At 42.2% G+C, this 21,173-nt stretch overlaps 1 protein-coding gene across 1 annotated transcript in view; it reads right to left on the bottom strand.

Annotated features, from left to right (window-relative positions):
- ANO2 (anoctamin 2) overlaps positions 1 to 21,173 on the bottom strand; it is a 421,412-nt gene that overhangs the window by 192,276 nt on the left and 207,963 nt on the right. The window contains exon 14 of the mRNA XM_029597539.1: positions 15,840 to 15,923. Coding sequence (XP_029453399.1) covers positions 15,840 to 15,923 — 84 coding nt within the window. The remainder of the gene's footprint in view (positions 1 to 15,839; positions 15,924 to 21,173) is intronic.

The raw sequence follows: 21,173 nt of genomic DNA, 5'->3' as shown, positions 1-21,173 counted from the left end.
GTTCTGCCTGCACTGCCCGCTCTCCTTGCAATTTAAATGTACGCACAGCGTCGAAAAGGTATGTGTGCTTTACATTTTTTAAAGAATGCCGTATAACATTGGATCCTTTCATTACTGGTCCCCCTACATTATTTTGTGAATATCTTTTTATGTTATAGTTGATGAACCCCGGTTCAAATTGCCTGTCCCTCCCGACGCAGCCGGGTTTGGCGAAACGGGGGGACCCTGCTTAAAATCTGTGCCTTTCTAAGCAATGGAGTTGCCGATACGAAAATAAAAAGAATATCTTTCAGGAAATTATTCCGAAGTTGTGGGGACTTATTGAACTACCTGCATTTCCCTATGTTGGTAATGATGCTATTCTTGGTGCCACTTTTATTCTTGCGCTGCTTTTGAGGATCCAGGCCACTGTTGTTGGTTCCCTCCTTTAAAGCCTTGGAGTGTTCTTCCACTCCCGCTTCTTTTTTGCTCCTCTGATGATGCCTGGGAGAGCTCCCGCCACTGCTAGTACCCCCTTTGCCCCTTCACCAATCTGATGATGTCTACCCACCAGTTTATTAGAACTGATGAGAAAATCCTAATTTGGGAGCCCAAAATAGGCTGCAGTGCTTCCCCGTATACTTTAATGGTAAACGAATACACTATTTTTTTCATTTGAAATTCATGAACCAAATGGAGGTGTCTTCTGAAACGAATGAATGAACCAAAAATAAACATTTTAACTCTGCACATCCCTGTATGTCATGCCTATATTAACATGAAAAGAAAGAGAAAGTTGTTTATATTGGCATTACCACATCTGCTTGGTATAAACAAAAGCACATTTCCAAATTTAAAATAACTGTTGTCCATGGTATACACTCGTCCCTGATTCAGCTTTTACTCTGTGTACCTTTAAATCAATGTTTCACCTGTTGCCTTTCACGACCAATGTCTTCTGCCTTATTACTTTAGATCTTTGGTTAACTTGCTTGGACTTCTGTTGTCTTTTTATCTTATTTTATTCCCTGTAGGCATGGTTACTTTTTACAGGAGTAACATAAGAATAAACCAAAATGTGATTGTACCTCAGTGTTAGAGATCATACAGGTTTCCTGACGCTTTCCTTCCATTCTGTGTCTACTAGGGGTGTGCATTCGTTTTCGATGTATTGGCAATCCGCAATGTATATGTCACTATTCGTTGTATTTGTGGGGTCACGAAACGTATGGCGGACCCCCACGAATACAACGTATCTAACGAATAAACCCCCCCCCATCCTCCTGACCTCACCAAGACTTGCCAAAAGTCCCCGATGGTCCAGCGGGGGTCCTGGAGCGATCTCCTGCACTCGGTCTTTCGGCTGCCGGTATTCAAAATGGCGCCGATAGCCTTTGCCCTCACTATGTCACAGGGGCTACCGGTGCCATTGGTCAGCCCCTGTCACAAGGCAGGAGCAATGGACGGCTGGCGCCATCTTGTGCTCCTACCATGTGTCAGGGGCTGACCAATGGCACCGGTAGCCCCTGTGACATAGTGAGGGCAAAGGCTATTGGTGCCATTTTGAATACCGGCAGCCGTCAGACCGAGTGCAGGAGATCGCTCCACGACCCCCGCTGGACCATCGGGGACTTTTGGTAAGTCTTGGCTGGGTCAGGAGGGTGGGGGTGTGGGGTTGTAGTTAATTAAATTTAAAGGGCTGGTATGAGGGCTTTGTTGGGAAACGAATACATACGTAACTAATGAACGGATCGGGGTCCCCCGAGAACGGATGTAACGGATTTGGCTCCCCACGAATACGAATACCAAATGGGACGAATCCGTCCCTGCTGCACATTCCTAGTGTCTATAGGGAAAAGATATAGTAAACTGGGCACTTTAACAGATGCAGTTTTGAAGGTTCAGGTCTGACCACATCTTTGGATAATTATTATATTGGTCAGAGCAATTCATTTGGGCGCTTTTTGTCTAAAACAAGATCCAAAAGTTTAAAGGGAAAAAGTTATTTTTATAAATTTTAGGACAAGTTCGATAGGTTTTATGGGAAAACTGTTATTTTTTTGGGGTCAAAAAAATGCAAATTAAAGAATAAGAACATATGAACATGCCATACTGGATCACACCAAAGGTCCATCAAGCCCAGCATCCTGTCTCCAACAGTGGCCAATCCAGGCCATAAGAACCTGGCAAGTACCCAAAAACTAAGTCTATTCCATGTAACTGTTGCTAGTAATAGCAGTGGGTATTTTCTAAGTCAATTTAATTAATAACAGGTAATGGACTTCTCCTCCAAGAACTTATCCAATCCTTTTTTAAACCCAGCTACACTAACTGCACTAACCACATCCCCTGGCAACAAATTCCAGAATTTAATTGTGCGTTGAGTGAAAAAGAACTTTCTCCGATTAGTTTTAAATGTGGCACATGCTAACTTCATGGAGTGCCCCCTAGACCTTCTATTTTCTGAAAGAGTAAATAACCAATTCACATTTACCCATTCTAGACTGCTCATGATTTTAAACACCTCTATCATATCCCCCCTCAGCCATCTCTTCTCCAAGCTGAACAGTCCTAACCTCTTTAGTATTTCCTCATAGGGGAGATGTTCCATCCCCTTTATCATTTTGGTCGCCCTTCTCTGTACCTTCTCCATCGCAACCGTATCTTTTTTGAGATGTGGCGACCAGAATTGTACACAGTATTCAAGGTGCGGTCTCACCATGGAGTGATAAAGAGCCATTATGACATTTTCCATTTTATTCACCATTTCCTTTCTAATAATTCCCAACAATCTGTTTGCTTTTTTGACTGCCGAGGCACACTGAACTGACGATTTCAATGTGTTATCCATTATGATGCCTAGATCTCTTTCTTGGGTAGAAGCTCCTAATATGGAACCTAACATTGTGTAACTATAGCATAGGTTATTTTTCCCTATATGCATCACCTTAAATTAAATTTTATCTGTCATTTGGATGCCCAATTTTCAAGTCTCACAAGATCTTCCTGCAATTTATCACAATCTGCTTGTGACTTAACTACTCTGAATAATTTTGTATCATCTGCAAATTTGATTACCTCACTCATCGTATTCCTTTCTAGATCATGTATAAATATATTGAAAAGCACGGGTCTCAATACAGATCCCTGAGGCACTCCACTGCCCACTCCCTTCCACTGAGAAAATTGTCCATTTAATCCTACTCTCTGTTTCCTGTCTTTTAAACAGTTTGGAATCCACAAAAGGATATCGCCACCTATCCCATGACATTTTACTTTTCCTAGAAGCCTCTCATGAGGAACTTTGTCAAATGCCTTCTTAAAATCCAAACACTACATCTACCGGTTCACCTTTATCCACATGTTTATTATAAAAAAGTGAAGAAGATTTGTGAGGCAAGACTTGCCTTGGGTAAAGCCATGCTGACTTTGTTCCATTAAACCATGTCTTTCTATATGTTCTGTGATTTTGATATTTAGAACACTTTCCACTATTTTTCCTGGTACTGAAGTCAGTCTAACTGGTCTGTAGTTTCCCGGATCACCCCTGGGGCCCTTTTTAAATATTGGGGTTACATTTGCTATCCTCCAGTCTTCAGGTACAATGGATGATTTTTAATGATAGGTTACAAATTTTTACTAATAGATCTGAAATTTCATTTTTGAGTTCCTTCAGAACCCTGGGGTATATCAAATCCAGTCCAGGTGATTTACTACCCTTCAGTTTGTCAATCAGGCCTACCACATCTTCTAGGTTCACTGTGATTTGGTTCAGTCCATCTGAATCATTACCCATGAAAACTTTCTCCGGAACGGGTATCTCCCCAACATCCTCTTCAGTAAATACTGAAGCAAAGAAATTGTTTAATCTAACTGTGATGGCCTTATCTTCTCTTAGTGTCCCTTTAACCCCTCGATCATCTAACGGTCCAACAGACTTCCTGCGGATATATTTTTAAAAGTTTTTACTGTGAGCTTTTGCCTCTATGGCCAACTTCTTTTCAAATTGTCTCTTAGTCTGTCTTATCAATGTCTTACATTTAACTTGCCAATGCTTATGCTTTATCCTATTTTCTTCTGTTGAATCATTCTTCCAATTTTTGAATGAATATCTTTTGGCTAAAATAGCCTCTTTCACCTCACCTTTTAACCATGCTGGTAATCATTTTGCCTTCCTTCCACCTTTCTTAATGTGTGGAATACATCTGGACTGTGTTTCTAGGATGGTACTTAATTAATAATGTCCACGCCTCTTGCACACTTTTTACCTTTGTAGCTGCTCCTTTCAGTTTTTTTCTAATTTCTTTTCTCATTTTATCAAAGTTTCCCTTTTGAAAGTTTAGCACTAGAGCCGGGGATTTGCTTACTGTCCCCCTTCCAGTCATTAATTCAAATTTGATCATATTATGATCACTATTGCCAAGCAGCTCCACCACCGTTACCTCTCTCCCCAAATCCTGTGCTCCAATGAGAATTAGATCTAAAATTGCTCCCTCTCTGGTCAGTTCCTGAACCAATTGTTGCATAAAACTGTCATTTATTCCATCCAGGAACTTAATCTCTCTAGCATGTCCAGATGATATATTTATACAGTCAATATTGGGGTAATTGAAATCTCCAATTATTACCGCATTACCAATTTGGTTAGCTTCCCTAATTTCTCTTAGCATTTCACTGTCCATCTCACCATCTTGGCCAGGTGGACAGTAGTATACTCCTATTACTATACTCTTCCCCAACACACAAGGGATTTCTACCCATAAAGATTCGATTGTGCATTTAGTCTCATGCAGGATGTTTATCCTGTTGGACTCTATGCCATCCCGGACATAAAGCGCCACACCGCCTCCCAGATGCTCCTCTCTGTCATTGCGATATAATTTGTACCCCGGTATAGCACTGTCCCATTGGTTATCCTCCTTCCAGCATGTCTCTGAGTTGCCAATTAAGTCTATGTCATCATTCACTGCTATGCATTCTAATTCTCCCATCTTACTTCTTAGACTTCTGGCATTAGCATACAAACATTTCAAAGTTTGTTTTTTGTTTGTATTTTCATTCTGCTTTTTAATTGATAGGGATAAGTTAGAATTTTTTAGCTCAGGTGAGTTTTTAGTTACAGGCACTTGGACTACTCTTCTTATTATTGGAACCTCACTGTCGGGATGCCCTAATTCTAATGCATCATTAGTATCATTTGAAGATACCTCTCTCCGAACCATGCGCTGCTGAGCGACTGTCGACTTTCCCCTTTGTTCTTGTTTAAAAGCTGCTCTATCTCCTTTTTAAAGGTTAGCGCCAGCAGTCTGGTTCCACCCTGGTTAAGGTGGAGCCCATCCCTTCGGAAGAGACTCCTCCTTCCCCAAATGTTTCCCCAGTTCCTAACAAAACTGAATTCCTCTTGCTTGCACCATCGTCTCATCCACGCATTGAGACTCCGGAGCTCTGCCTGCCTCTGGTGACCTGCGCGTGGAACAGGGAGCATTTCATAGAATGCTACCCTGGAGGTTCTGGATTTAGTGATCAACATAAAACCCTTAATCCCAGCAGGACTTGAAAGAATTTTTGAGCCCTAGAGCCTGATATTCCAAAGATTTAAGTGCCTAATAATATAAGATAGGTGCCTAGATATTCCTTAATAAAAGTTCCCCTCCACTAATCCCCTAAATTTACAAGGTCCCTAAATTTAGGTGCCTTAAAGGAAGGCGGGGCCAGGTTGAGGGAATGAAATGAGGCATTCATAGTTAATTTCAAGCACTGGGCACCTAAGCTTAGGTGAGAATATAGAAACTTCAGTTTAAGGTGCTGATATTCAACCTAAAATTAGGTACCTTAGATTGGCTGAATAGGTGCCTAAATTTATCCCCTAACATAGAAACATGATTGATTTATTTATTTAAGACTTTTATATACCGATGTTCCTGTACTAGTACATATCACGTCGGTTTACATAGAACCAAAGTTGGAAATTACATCAAACAAGAGGGCTAACTTCGTATGAACTTATAGATAAAGCAGCGAACGACTTAAAATAAAATAAAATTATTATAAATATAAGTATAAATATACAAAATATAAATAAACATAAACAATCAACAAACTTGGATTTACAGCAGACTTGAAAAGCTTGAATGCATAATAACATACAGCTAGCGGGGAAATAATGAGATTAACTTATAAGATTAAATGGTTACAGCGTCGGACATCTCGCATATTGGGTTATGAAATGCGTGAATCTGACCCTAAGGGAGAGACCTTTAAGTGAAGGCTTTTGTGAAAAGCCAAGTTTTGAGCTTCTTTTTGAACGTCCGACTACAAGTTTCTAGCCGAAGGTCTGTGGGGAGGGCATTCCAGTGAGAGGGGCTGGCGGTCGAGAATGCACGTTTCTTGAGCGATGACTTGGCTGGAGGTGCATATAAGGTGCCTAAGTAGCAGGTTCTGATTGGTCTCGATGATGCGTGGGGACAAAGTGGGTCACTTAGATTTAGTGAAGTCTGGGAATGAATGGTCTTGTGGGTTATGGTTAGTACTTTGAATATGATTCTAAATTTAATAGGGAGCCAGTGTAGGTTCTTTAGAATAGGTGTGATGTGTTCTCCTCTACTAGAGTTGGTTAGGATCATGGCAGCCGAGTTCTGCAGCATTTGTAATGGTTTGGTGGTGATAGCTGGGAGGCCAATTAGCAGAGAGTTGCAATAGTCAATTTTTGAAAATAGAATAGTTTGGAGGACTGTTCTAAAGTCCTGAAAGTGGAGGAGAGGTTTTAGCTTTTTCAATATGTGTAGCTTGTGAAAACATTCTTTCGTAGTGTTTGTGACAAATATTTTGAGATTCAGCCTATTGTCGATAGTAACGCCAAGGTCTCTTACGTGAGTGGGGGAGATCATTAACAGTGTGATTAGATTGTTGGCAGCCTGACAGTTGTCATCCAGGGTGATCAGCATAAGTTCCATTTTTGCAGTATTGAGAATTAAGTTAAGGCTAGTGAGGAGGGAATTTATGGACTGTAGACAATTGTTCCAGAAATTGATGGTGTTGGAGATAGATTCAGTGATAGGCAACAGGATCTGGACGTCGTCGGCGTATATGAAGTGTGTGATCTTTAGACTTGAGAGCAGATGACATAGTGGGAGAAGATAAATGTTAAACAGGGTTGGGGAGAGGGAGGATCCTTGTGGGACTCCAAGAGTGGACTTGACCGGGTGTGATTCCTTCTTGCTTATTCTGACATTGTATGTCCTATTGTTAAGGAATGATCTGAACCATTCAAGGGCTGATCCTGAGATGCCTATGTCTGAGAGCCAGTTGATGAGGATAGAATGCTTTACAGTGTCGAAAGCTGCAGATATATCGAGAAGTGCCAGGAGGTAGGGGGTCTTTTTCTCCAAGCCGGAGAGGACTCTGTCCATCAATGAGATTAAGAGGGATTCCGTGCTGAGGGATTTGCGGAATCCGAATTGGGCTGTTGTGAGAATCTTGTGAGCTTCTAGGAATTCCGACAACTGTTTGTTAACTATTCTCTCCATAAGTTTGGCGACAAACGGTAGGTTAGTGATGGGGCAGAAACAACGGTAGGTTAGTGATGACGGCAAATGGTAGGTTAGTGATGATGACAAATTGTAGGTTAGTGATGATGACAAACGGTAGGTTAGTGATGATGGCAGAAAAAGACTGTATGGCTCATTCAGTCTGCCCATCTGCCCAATCAATCCAGCAATACATTTCCCATCACTTCCCTAGAGATCCCCTGCTTTTATCCCATGCTATCTTAACTTCAGATGCCTGTATTGAGGTGCTTGGTGTGCTATAAACATTAGGCTCTTAGTAAGCACAATTTGCTTCTATCAGTGGTGTATGAGAGCTAACATTCTGGGGGGTCACAGTGACCCATCTTTTTTCTGTGAGGGGCAGGGTGATGAAAAGGACGAGACCCACATTATCCCTTTGAATTAACCATTACTCCCAAAGTAGAGCGTCCATTAACAAGTGTTTTCCTGTTGGGGCTTGACTTGCCTTATAGCGTGCATCTCCCCTCCACTCAAGTTTGGAATCAGTGGCCTTTGTTAAATGCACCCAAAACACATAACTGACTTCCGTTCCCAGCAGAAAAGACTTTGCATATAGTACCAGAAATAGGATAAGCCACCAGGAGAGAGACAGTCCTGCTATCAGTGGGAGAACAGAGACTTGCTTTTGCTTTCTTTCCTTTGAATTTGAGGGTTATCAAACTCTCTTGGAAACCACACCCATTTACATAATGGTGGTTAAATATTTATGGTCCTCCCACACACACACACACACATACACACGCACACACACACACACACACACACTCCATGCACATCCTAAGCAAGCGATAACCAAGAGACATGAGTAGCTCTTGTGAAATAAACAGCAGACACCCTCCCTTGGTCATGTTAGAATATAGAAATATCTCTTGTACAGTTCCCACTATAGAGAAGCAAAACAAGACAAGCAAATAAAGAGCATGAAATAAGAGGAATAAAGTAAAAGGAACGCTGGCCGTTTCTTTCCATCAAAGCTCCAAAGCCTTGCTTTCAGGCGCAGGTAATTATTTATCATTTGCTCAGCCCACTTGCTTGTTGCTTAGCCTGTGGCACTTCTCGTCAATGTTCAAACTTCTTTAACTTTAGATGAGTTTTCTTTTGAAATAATTATGCCGTAGGGTTCCACTGTAATCGTAAATTAACACCAAGCTATTATGGAGTGGCCTGCTTGGCAATTTTTTTTTTATCCAGCTTCAATACACCTGCTAAAATATTTATCAAATGAAATGAAATAGCAAGAACGCCAGCTCATGTACTAGGGAAAATATTCCTGTTGCTAGTCCACCTGGATTATATTCTATAGAAAATGCAGATACAAAAACATTTGTATGATACAAAGCCCACTGGGAAGAATAAATTATTTCTTTACAATGCTATAATTACAGGAACAGCCTAGAAATCTAAGATGTTTCTTTTATGCAACGTGTATTTGTGCTATTAGCTTTTTGCAGACGGATGTAGGGCTCATAATAAAACTACATCTTATTCAAACACTCAACAGTACAGACCAAGAAGAGCCCTGACTCCTGTGAAGCTGAATCCCATGACTGCAGTCCATGGACACGGGCTACTAACGCATGCATGGTTCTTGGAAGAGTCTGTACGGCTGCACTTTCCTCCATGGAAGCTAGTCTCTTTCTAGGAGTATAGAGTTTCTTGGCCATACTTCTGCAGGACTCGCTAAAGCTTCGTCAGAACCTCTCTGGACAAAAGGAATCACGCTTCCTCGCATGCCGGTGTTTCGAAAGTATCCAAGATTGAAGAAATCAGATTGATGCATTGGGGAATGCTTAGAGTAAACGGGATGTCAATATAGAAAGGAAAATATGTTGGGAAGCAATACCTCTGCAATTTCCAGCCCGTGAAGGGAGAGAAACATAATTCTTTGTTGTGTATGCATCAGTGTCAAAGCATCAGTGTCAAATTCCATTCTCCAACTTCTACAACAATGGTTTTAAGACTCACTTTTGCAGGAGTTCTTAGCTCTGATTGTCAAGGACCACAAACAGGCCTAGTTTTCAGGCTGTCTATAATGAATATTCATCAAATATATTTGCATATTTGGCTATTCTGAAGAATACAGTTGTCCACAGTCTTCAAGGACTGGAATTTAGAACCCCTGTTCTAATATATTCAAATGGATAATGTGTTTATATTATGCTTATCAGAAACATTAGTTAATCAATTATATGTAGCTAATCGACCTCAGGGGCTCACTGAAGAGTGCTGGGGCCACATTATGACCCATACTCTCTGGTTATTTTTCTCAACAAAGGGAAACGTAAAGTCTTTCAAGACCCTTACAGGGAATTATCAAAGGAGGTAGCATGTAAATGAAACAGACGATCGCAGCAATTTTCCAAAGCCATTTATGCCATAAATGGCGCCGGCGCTACTTTGCCCTCACTATGTCATACGGGTCGTACGACATAGTGAGGGCAAGGTAGCGCCGGCGCCATTTTGAATATTGGCAATACGGCCTGAGTGCAGGAGGTCGCTCCCGGACCTCTGCTGGACTTTTGGCAAGTCTTGTGGGGGTCAGGAGGCCCCCCCAAGCTGGCCAAAAGTCCCTGGGGGTCCAGCAGGGGTCCGGGAGCGATCTCCTGCACTCATGACGCGGGTGACAGGAACCAAAATGGCGCCGGTGCTACTTTTGCCCTGTCACATGGTAAGGGCAAAGGGCCACCGGCGCCATTTCTATTAACGCAGCTGAGGCCCGAGAGCGGGAGATCGGGCTGAGACCCCCCCACTGGACCCCAGGTAATTTAAAACATTTCGGGAGGGTTCGGGAGGGTGGGGGATTTGTTTTAAAGGGTTGGGGTGGGTTTTAGGGTTGTTTTGGTGTGCCGGTTTTCCCGTCCTCCCCCGATTTATGATTTTTTAACAAAAAAACCCATGACGATCAGATTTCCCTACCCCCCAGCCAAAATTGATCGTTAAGACGATCGATCACACGATTCACATCCCTAGTATTAAGTGGGTAAAACCTATTGACAACTCAATGGCATATATTATAGCAATTTTCAAAAGCCCAGTTGCATGGGTAAAGTGCATTTGCACATGCAAAACCTAGATGTAGGCATGCAAATGCTTTTCAAATCAGGCCCTTAAGTTTTCCTGGAGGTCTTCAGCAAAAGAAATGCACAGGCACATGGTGACTCTTCCAAATTATACCCTTTTACTGAAAACTTGATTGCAGATATAGAATCACTGGGGGTACACTTTTGAAGAGTGCAGAGAAAAAAAGAAAGCTCCAGAAGAAAAAACCCCATAGACATAATCAATAGCAAATCTGCCCACCCTGACAATAAGCACTCTTCCCAAAGAGGCTTGCACAGCTGGATGCAGACGCCTCCCCAGTAGGAAGCTGGAATTGTTTTGCTGATACCCTTCTTCTGGTTCTTTGGAATATCTCAGGAATCCCTCGTAGACCCCCAAGACAAATCTCCCTGATCGTTGGGGCCTTGGAACCCCACCCTTGGGTCCACCAGCCGACCCTCTCAGGACAGAAGACAGGCACAAAGTGCTTCTCTCTGGGGAAGAGAGACCCCCCCAAGAAGAAACCAGCTGACATGAAGTTTCAGTCAACCAACCACAAAAGAGCCCCGCACCAAGTGAGCTCATGAGTTTTGCTAAACCACTCAATCCACGTGGACACCTCCCACTCCTACTCTCTCTTGCCTCATCTATCAGTGTCTCTGGAGACACTGAAGCCACTAGTAAGGGGTCACTTTGCTGAAACACCTATCATGTCCAGTTTCATTAGAGTCTCTTAAAGAGGAGGAGGCACAGTGATTCCACTGCCCACTGAAATTGGATCAGCGCAAATAAAGGAGCCCCCTTCTGCTCTGCTAAGAGTCAAATTAACACTTTTTCTGAAGGATTAGAGTTAATGATAACAAAAGGAACTACAGGTGAAAAGATGGGAGAAGCCTTGAGGCAGAGGCCTTAGACTGTCACCGAGTTTCATTGTTGCTAGATTAAAACCTGCTCTGCTACTATACTTTGAATTTCTCTGACCAGCTGTACCCTAGTTTTTTGATTTTCACCCTTTGACCATGATCCATGCAGTCAGGATGGTTTGCCAGGTAGCATGGATAATTTTTCAGTTTTTCCTTTAATCAGTGTGATATGGGTCAATCAGTAATGAACATCAGAGCAAGCAGTAAGAGTGAAAGCAGAAGTAAACTTTGCGGGCATTCAGCTGCGGGTTGCATCTCTAAATTAAGAGCACCTGGGAGAGCCTGTTCACTCCGTTTAGTAGAAGGTCACACGTTGATGAACCTTTAGTCCTTCATTGGTGTAATTATTCCAGGCCTCAGGCTCAGCCCACCCAGCAGTTCAAATGAAGTGCTAAGGTTTTATTGCAGCCAACCCTTCCCTTCCCTTCCCTGGATCCGATCTTCCCTTTCAGTGCAAACTCATCTAGTTTGGAATGGGCGAGGGTAGGTGCTGTAAAAGGTAGGAGCCAACCCAGCCTTCCTAATCCGGGATCTGAGAACCATCATCATGAACGGGGATTCATTTTCAGTTACTTGGGATACGTTCCCCCTTTTAACTAAATGAAGCTGGTGGGACGTAAAATAACAAATATGCAAAAACGGGGAATAATGGGACCCTGCTACCCACTCTATGAAACCGCAAAACGATGATGGCTTGCCTGACAAAGGCTGGCACCAGGGCGTCCTTTCCTCACATATACTCCAGCAGGGAAACTACCAGCAGTGTCCTTTGAAAGCGCCCAGGATAAGAAGAGTGCACGTGCCACCAGAATTCACATTACAGAGGAAAGGGCTAGACTCGGCATTCTTCTTCTCCTCTCTCTTTCTCTTCTGAGCCGTATAGATCGGAGGACCCGTGCAGCTATAATAATCATGTAGAGAAACAGAAATGCTAAATATGCCACACAATTCCTGCTCCTTGGGTTTATCACCTCCTGTTGCTATCTGTTTCCGTTGGACTTAAATCAACAGTGCATAGGTAAAAGCTTCACTGTTTCCCTATTTCCACCAGTAAGTCCCACCAGCTCTTCCTCCCTTCTGCCGTCCTTCGGAATTGAGTGACCAAGAGCGAGGAGGCCAAGAAAGCTGAAACATCCGATGAAACTTGAAAGCAAGCAGTCGCTTGCGCACACAGGCCGGCAATAGTAAATATCCGCATGTGAGATTGGCTGAACGCGCCAGGTGATATGCGTGCGTCCCTTATAAAATATGTCAAGCACGAGCAAGTCATGTACACGCCCAAGACATGGCCCTTTTTTATGTGAGCAGCTTTGTGCGCGCAGGCACATTCACGCGCACAAATATCGCTATGCAAAATTCGCAATGGGGTAGATTTTAAAAAGGTGTGCGCAGGCACGCGCAAGTTATATAATTAGGGGTCGGTGCACGCAAGGGGGTGCACTATTGTGCACCTGGCACGCGCCAAGCCACGCTGCCTTCCCCCATTCTCTCCCCCCTAACCTGACTTTCCCACCCCTTCCCCTAACCTTTCCTCCCCCTAACCCTACTCTAACCCCCCAAAAGTTTTATTTTACTTTTTGCGCCTGCCCAAAGGCATGCGCAAGTTGCGCACACCAGCAGGCTGCTGGCACGCAATCTTTTGACACAGCGGCAATGGCCGCTGTGTTGCAGGCCTCTGGTCCCGCCCCTGCCCCACCCCCAGACCGCCCCCATCCCGCTCCTTTAGTAAAGCCCTGGGACTTACACGCGTCTTGGGGCTTTATGTGCGTTGCCGGGCGTTTTTCAAATAGGCATGGCGCGCGTAAGACCGGTTATGCGCGTAACCATTTTAAAATCCGGCCCTTTGCGCGCACAGTGGCTACTTATGCGCGTTTGTCCCGATTCTTGCGCGCGCAGGGCTTTTAAAACCCGGCCCTTCATTTCTTCAGGGAAGTGCACACAGCGCCAATGCCTTGCCTGTCCACCCATGCACACGTGTTGGGGCTCTCTCCATGCATGGATTTGACTAAAGTTAGGTAGAAGAGTCTCTCACTGAGGTTCCAGCTCTTCCACCAAACATCGTTCACATCTGTCCATGGGGAGTGACCCCAGTAAATGCGCCAAAGGAGCAGAGCCGTGCCTGAAGCTGAGTGGATATATGCTTTTGTGCCAAGCAGCCAGCAGGCCCTTCCCGTGTTAGAAAACAATATGGGGTAGATTTTAAAAAACTGTGCCCACGCGTACTTTTGTTCGCGCGACCGGCGCAAACAAAAGTATGCTGGATTTTAATAGTTACACGCATATAACTTCTGCTCTGGCCATTTCATGTTATAAATGCTTTGCCTAGCGTGCTCTCTTCCTTTTCTTTTCATAATAATCGGATTTACTGACTCCGGGTTTCGGTTAGCTTGCAATAATTTTAGTGCCGTCCTGCTTCTCTCACACGCTCGGCTAGATGGATAGACGTACTATACAGAAAGTCTTTCTGCTTGGCACCGAAGCTCTTGGTTTCAAGACACTAGGGATTGTATTTTATTTGGATGGGGGAGGAAGGGATGGGCCAGGGGGTGGGAAGATCTTGAGACTAAGGGGAGGGAGTGGGGAAAGGAAGGGGCCGTCACTGCACGGTTGGACACGTCTTCTATTTATTTATGTGGAGGGGGGGCACTCCGTCTCAGAAGGCGGCAGGAGTTGGGGAGTGATTTTTTTGTGGCTTTGGGGCAATGCGCTTTTGTGGGGCTCTAGCTCTTTAAGTGATGGCGGCCCCATATCGTAGTGTGATTTTTCTGTCACGCATTTGTGCCATGATAAAAAATCACGCCATGGCAATGCCACGATAATTTGATGGGGAAAGGCCCAATATCGCAGAGATGTCCTCACGTCCCAATATTTGGCCTCGCCTTCATTAACTATCGTGGCTTAGTAAATCTCACTCCCAGTAAGTTAACTGGATACGTTACGCCTGCTATTCAGCCAATATAAAGTTAGCTGGATAAACTTATCTGATACCTGAATACATTTAGTCGCAGAGCCACCCAGCCGAATATCTTAGCCAAGTTAATCAGATATGTTTATCCGGCTAATTTGCTTAGCCGGATAGTGACTGAATATTGTCCCTTATGGTATTGAAAATATCTATATGTACATGTTCCTTTTTAATTCTGCGTTCTCGGGTTTACCTTATTCCTAGAAAAAGCAGAGAGGTTTGCACTCCGGGACTGCATGCAGAGTGACCACTCTGTGATTGCTGATCCCATTTTATCTCGTTTCCTTCTTTCACAGTGGCACCTGCTACAACATGGGGGAAATCTGAAGCAGATTTGTGGGTTTGCTGCGGCTGTCAGCAAAGATCTACTCTGGCACCGCTGATCTCAACAGTGCTGCCTGCTGACAGCGGCATCCAGCTACAGGAAGTATTCAGTCTGCCTAATGCCTTGCATATGGCAGACGGTAACCAACACTCACCACGTATCAAATAAACCCTTTAGCGGGACATCGGCATTTCTCAGGCAGAGCCCCTGTGACCAGGGTAGAGACGCAAATGTTACTACCGGAGGGTCCCAAATTATCCCCACACCCAACTGAATCTGATTGGTCCTCATTAACTCTGCAGTCACATACAAATATTATCACACTCACACACGATGAGAAACAATCAGACCTTACTCTGAGGCAGCTTGCTGCAGTCATGCAGGAGTATTTAAATGTATTTTTAAAATGGCCAGTTAATCTTTTTAATTGATACAGGAGGAATATTAGCACTTGTTTTGCATACATCAGAAATGTATCACAGGATGGAGGGCACAGCTCCCTCGTATCCTGGATGTTGGTGATTTCAAGCAAGACCGCATGTAGCTATGCCAAACAGGGTTCAGCTCCATATTTACAATTAAATAGTCCTGAGAGGGTATGAGGAACAGAATTAAACTTAAGACAGAGCAAAAAGAGGAAGGAGGACTTAATTCACATGGACACACATTCAAAGGCAGAAGTTCAAACATAAGATCAGAAGGCAAGAGACTGGCAGTGCAAGAGTTAAACTCTAAAATCCATCTTCTTCAATAAAGATTGTGCAGCTTTGTGTTAGCTGAAAATGAATGTGTAGCCTAACATGATACATATGGAGAACTGGAAAGGAGAATTCAAGAATAATTACATCACAGCAATATATCTCCACTGATAAATGCAATCAGCTTTTCCACAGAGTGTTAGGTGTTGACTAGAGTCCAAGTGACAGCTGAGGCCACTGCAAAGCTCCAGAACACAACACCCTGGCAGAGCCAATAATATATTGATAAGGCAAACATACAGTAAGTAAAAAACTGAACAAGGAATGAAATCTAGATCTTACCACATCGTTGGGGTTGGTCATGTTTTTCTCTTTCAGGAGCTTTTTCTGCAGTAATTTGGTTTCGTATTCCGGTCTTGGATGTTCCTAATGGAAAAATAACAGAGTGGAGAAAGGGTAAATAATATAATATCAGTTACTTAAAGATATCAAACACCACAAATATGACTGTACAGTACAACCAAACACGGTAAAATCATTCGTGGTTCAACCAGGAGGCACAGTGAGTAAAAACACAGTCACAGTAGTATCAGGGATCAAACACTGGCAGGACACTCAGAGGTCTATCTACATGGAAAAGCAACCAAACCTTTATACGCTCCTTGGTGCAGATTTGATGGTGAAAAAGGAGAAAGAACATATTAAATCATATTCTCTGTCAAGAAAATCTCTTGTAACAGGTGGCACAATACTTTGCACAAGGTCACGCTACTGAACGAAGCAGAAAGCACATACAGGTTGAGAACAGAATAGTGAGTATGGACAGGGCTGGCCAGATTCACACAAATGACCACTGGTTTTGCCACAGACATGTCAATTAAATGCACTGTGAAGCTGCTGACGGTTTGCAGAGGCCTCCAACAGCAGAACATAGAATTGTGCATGAAAATCTGTTACATTCCTAGCAGCTGTTCCTGTATTATGCTCAGTAAATGTAGACCAATAATTCTCTATTTTGTTCCGTCTCCGGAAGAAAATTATCTAAAAAAAAAAAAATTGTGACAACTCTAAAAATGTTATTTTGAAGATAGAGAAAAATAGGCAAACGCTTTTATTTAGCCAACATAATCTTAACCATGGTTCCTTTGTCGAACAGAAATGGCACTAATTCTACCTAAAAATATGTATTTCTTACAAGCGCACCATTAACTCTATACTTTCACACATTCAGCTGTAGTAACACGCACTACCAGGTGAAATCTGCTGAGCTACAGGGAAAGCTCATTGCTTGGGTAGCTCCTGTCAAACCCTGTACTGAGAGGCACTAAAGGTGCATTCTGACAATCTCCTTCCTTTTTCATTAATGATACCTTCAGCTCCTGGGCATTGTGGTAAAATAATCCTTCCTAATGCAACGGTTCTCGTGGCTCCCAAGCTTATTCTGACCTTCAGGATAAATAGAGTAATCTTAATTCCAAATGTATACAAATATATCTCATGAATATTCATCAGGGACACAACTGAAGTTAAACCTGCCTGGGAGCCACAAGGACCACAACTGAGGAATTAATGAGCCAGTGGGAAGTTCCTGAAAGGTTTTTCACTGTTAAATATGATTTTTTAAAGAAGAAAAAGTTTGAATATGCAAATACAAATATTTTACTTCACTTTCAAAATTCATGCTTTTGATAAGATGTGGATGATCCCATGCTTGTAAGCTGTGTTCCAGAAAATGTGGGAGAATTCAGGGGGAAGGAATGGCAGTGCAAGCGTGTTGAAAAGTGCTGCTGATAAAGTTAGTTGAAAGAAAAAAAGAAAATACTTTTGCTTTCTATTGGAGTTGCCAAGTCTCCCCAAAGTATTTTGGGAGCTTAGACTAGAAAGCCAGAAATAGGAAAACAGAAAGAGAGTGAGTGACCCAGATTTCTGATTAAGAACATAAGAACTTGCCATGCTGGGTCAGACCAAGGGTCCATTAAGCCCAGCATCCGTTTCCAACAGTGGCCAATCCAGGCCATAAGAACCTGGCAAGTACCCAAAGAACCTGACTAGTACATGAGTAGATAACTCTATAAAGTCTATATTTTATTTACTTTCCCATAATGTATATCCCCCGATTACAAACCTCTGAATGTGAATTAAAGCTTTATCCATGAAACCACATTTTTCATAATCTGTGCTGTTCGTTTTGAAATCCAAATGGCTCACCTTCGCCCTACTTATCATCCTCCCTCTCTCCACCATAGTAAAGACTGGAATCAAATGACTTGTGTTGCTTTTCAGTTTTGCCATAACAATGGCAGTCTCGTCAGAAGTAGCAGTTGTTGAAAAGTAAGATTTGGCAGCAGGTGTGACTCCGCTGCTTCATGCTGAACTTCCCCCCCTGAGGGAGACCACTGGGGCACAACATCAAAACGTGTGCCTGCCCCCACGCTGACCTGCAGTAAGCCATTGCTTCCTATCTGGTCACAATAAAATGTACATTGGCAGGGTCCAGCTGGCAAGAAATCTTCAGACACCTGAAATTCACTGTAAGCTGATGTGAAGCCCAGGTCTGATCTGTCAAGGTTTACCTCACGCCATATCTTTCTACACATAGAAGATTCACAAGGCAACTTCTTTCATTTCTCAGCTGATCTCCTTAAAATCTGAAGATAGTCCTGTCATAAGTTGCTGTGAAAAACCCTTATGAATCATAATTTCAGTAACTGGTTCAAATTAATTTGATGATCTCTGTGCCATTCGAGCATGCCCAAGACCAACAAGCTCCTGTTAACCATACCAACATTATTGAACTGTTTTCATACTGACATTGTCTTTTCTGATACAATATCTAGAATTTTTTTTCTATTTATAAATATTTATACCCCGCCTATCCACCAGTCTAGGCAGGTTTCAAACTTCATTCATAAATCTTGATGTAAAATAATTCACATAAATAAAACACAAGCAAAACATTAAATCAGAAACAACAGTTACCAAACTAAAATATTATAAAACTAAATAATGAAAACAAAAGTACATATATAAATAACAAAAAACATAAAGAAATGGCCAACCGTATCTATTCTACTCAGAATGACTAGGTAACAGCAAGCCTTTTTTTTCTAACTCCAGACCTCTCTAACTTTTGTATTTTGTTTGTTAAAAAGCATACTATATTTAATCAAGACAACAAAATACCACTATTTAAAGTCTGTTTGCTTCCCTACTTCTAGTAAAATGGGAATCTTTGTACCTATTGAAATATGTTATTTTGTATTTCCCTTGTAAGACCTTCTTTGAAATGACAGGCAGGTGACAGCCTGACTCCTTCTGTGCTCTACAGTTTCTGCCAATTAAGACTGAACAGCCTAACCTGCCATGTACCCCAAAGTCAGGTTTAGAAAGGATACTCTCCCAGTTTCTAGAAGTGGTGCAATGTTGTAACCTTCTGTATTTTTATTGGTCAGGAAGCTGGTGCCTTGGGCTTTCATTGGTTGTACAGTACAAGCCCCAGAATAACCCAGCTCTGAATTTGCCAGAAAATCTCAGTCTTGACTGGGAATGCAGAGAATGAGATTTGTGAGAAGACCCTATCCCAGCTCTTCAAATCTTTGTGAGGACAACCTTTCTTGAACCTCCCTAGGCAATGCCTAAGTACAGTGAAAATTCTCTAGATAGCATCAATTGTAAGAATCCTTGTTACTTTACTTGTTGCTCTTTGCAAATTAAATATTTTATGTTCACTGTGTTTGCTGTTTGTTAATAAACTTTGTAGTCTGTTAGTTCTGTCCTGTGACTGATTGACAATTCTAGCATTTTTTTTTTTGTTTGTTCGGTAGGTTCATTTCTAGGAACTGTCTAAATCTTGGGTAGTGTGGAGTCTCAATGTCCCTAGAAACCACTAGGGCATAGCTTGCGAGAGGAGTACTTGCCCGGAGGTTAGTGGAAGTATAAGAGCATGGGCAGAAGTGCAGGTGGGCCTGGGCTCAGCAGGATCCTCCAAGTGTCCACAGGGGTAGCAGTAAGGCATTACTGCGGTATTTCAATCTTGCAACATCATATGCTGTAAAGCTAGAGAAATTGTTGCATCCTTAGACCTTTCTTGCAAGACTTCCATGTCATATATGCTTCGGCGTTCTTGTTTGGTTAACTAGTTAATCCCCAAGTTCCATGTAAACCGGTCTGATATGAATCCCTTCATGAAGACCGGTATAGAAATTTATTTATTTTATTTATTTAAGGTCTCTTATATACCGATATCCGTTCGCACATCGTATCGGTTCACAAAGAACAAAAACTTTTGGGCGGCGCCCTTACATAAAACTGAAATAATAGTACAGAATAACAGGGGGATTAGGCGATGCAAATTAATAGATCAATAAATATTGAAAACTGTAAATATAAACATATATAAAACTATATACATATATACATGGCATCAGTAGTCATAAGAGCACAAGGCATACATCGGTGGTCAAAAGGCATTCTTAGTCATAGCACATACTTAATCATAGTTCGTTGAATCAATTAGAGAGGGGTTTACTGAATTGGGCGGTGTCAAGGGGTAGGCTTGCTGGAAAGTTTAATGTTAAAAACTGAAATGTTAAATAGAAATGTTAAATAAATATATATGTTTACTAATATCTTATAAAATTAGTTCCTCATTTCAATTGTAGGATTTCATTTTCTTCCTCATGAAAACAAGATCCAATATAAATTCAGTAATCATAAGTATGAAGGATGAAATTAAGAATAATCTGAGGAAAGAATTATTTTTTTTTTTTTAAATTAGCTTTTTCTTTTTGACTGGGTATATGAATCAAACGAGTTTGTGCAATGTTAGTTAATCTATGAGTTTCTTCTCAAAGTAAGAAACTGGCTGTGTTTTTTTATTTATTCTTTTGAGATTTTACTGGGAATAAACTTGTTATAACCAACCCCAATGACATCAGCCTTTCCACTGCAGCCTTTTAAACAATATAATTCGCACTGTGTGGTGGAGAGACCTGCTTGTGTTCCTAACACAGCAATGAAATGAAGGACAGTCTATGCCTCATTCAAGTTCCTTTCAGATATATTTTTTTCTTTGCTGTTTTAGGAACGTAAGACTGATATGGTATACATACCCAGGTCTTTCCACCATACAGTGAGAATTACATTGTAATGGTAAAGGTGATGAATGGAGTGCCTCAGGAATCGGTTCTGTTCAATATTTTTGTGAGTGATACTGCGTCAGGGCTAGAGGGAAAACTTTGCCTTTTTGCAGATGACACAAAGATCTGCAGTAGCTTGAGTACACCTGAGGGGACAAACAAAGTAAGAATTGATTTAAGAAAGTTGGAGGAGTGGTCAACCACAAGGCAACTAAATCTGAAAAGTAAATAATGCAGATAATCCAGAGAAGCAGCACACAGTGGGGGGTGAGATGCTGATATCCAGCGAGTAGGGAAGAGACCTTAGAATGATTATACCCAGCGATATCAAGGTAGCAAAACAGTGTGACAAGGCAGTGGCCAAGGCCAGAGGATGAGAATGTGGATATGGAGAAGGAGTAGAAAAAAAAGGAATGAATTAGGCTGTTGTACAGGTCACTGGTGAGACCTCATCTGGAGCTGTACTTCTGAAAGGATATAGAAAGACTGGAGATAGGCCAGAGAAAGGCTACCAAAATGGTGAGATGAGACTAAAGGA

Source organism: Rhinatrema bivittatum, chromosome 4 (genome assembly GCF_901001135.1).
Source record: "Rhinatrema bivittatum chromosome 4, aRhiBiv1.1, whole genome shotgun sequence".
NCBI lineage: Eukaryota > Metazoa > Chordata > Amphibia > Gymnophiona > Rhinatrematidae > Rhinatrema > Rhinatrema bivittatum.
The sequence above is the reverse complement of the archived record's forward strand: the minus strand, read 5'-3'. Positions and strand labels throughout refer to the sequence as shown.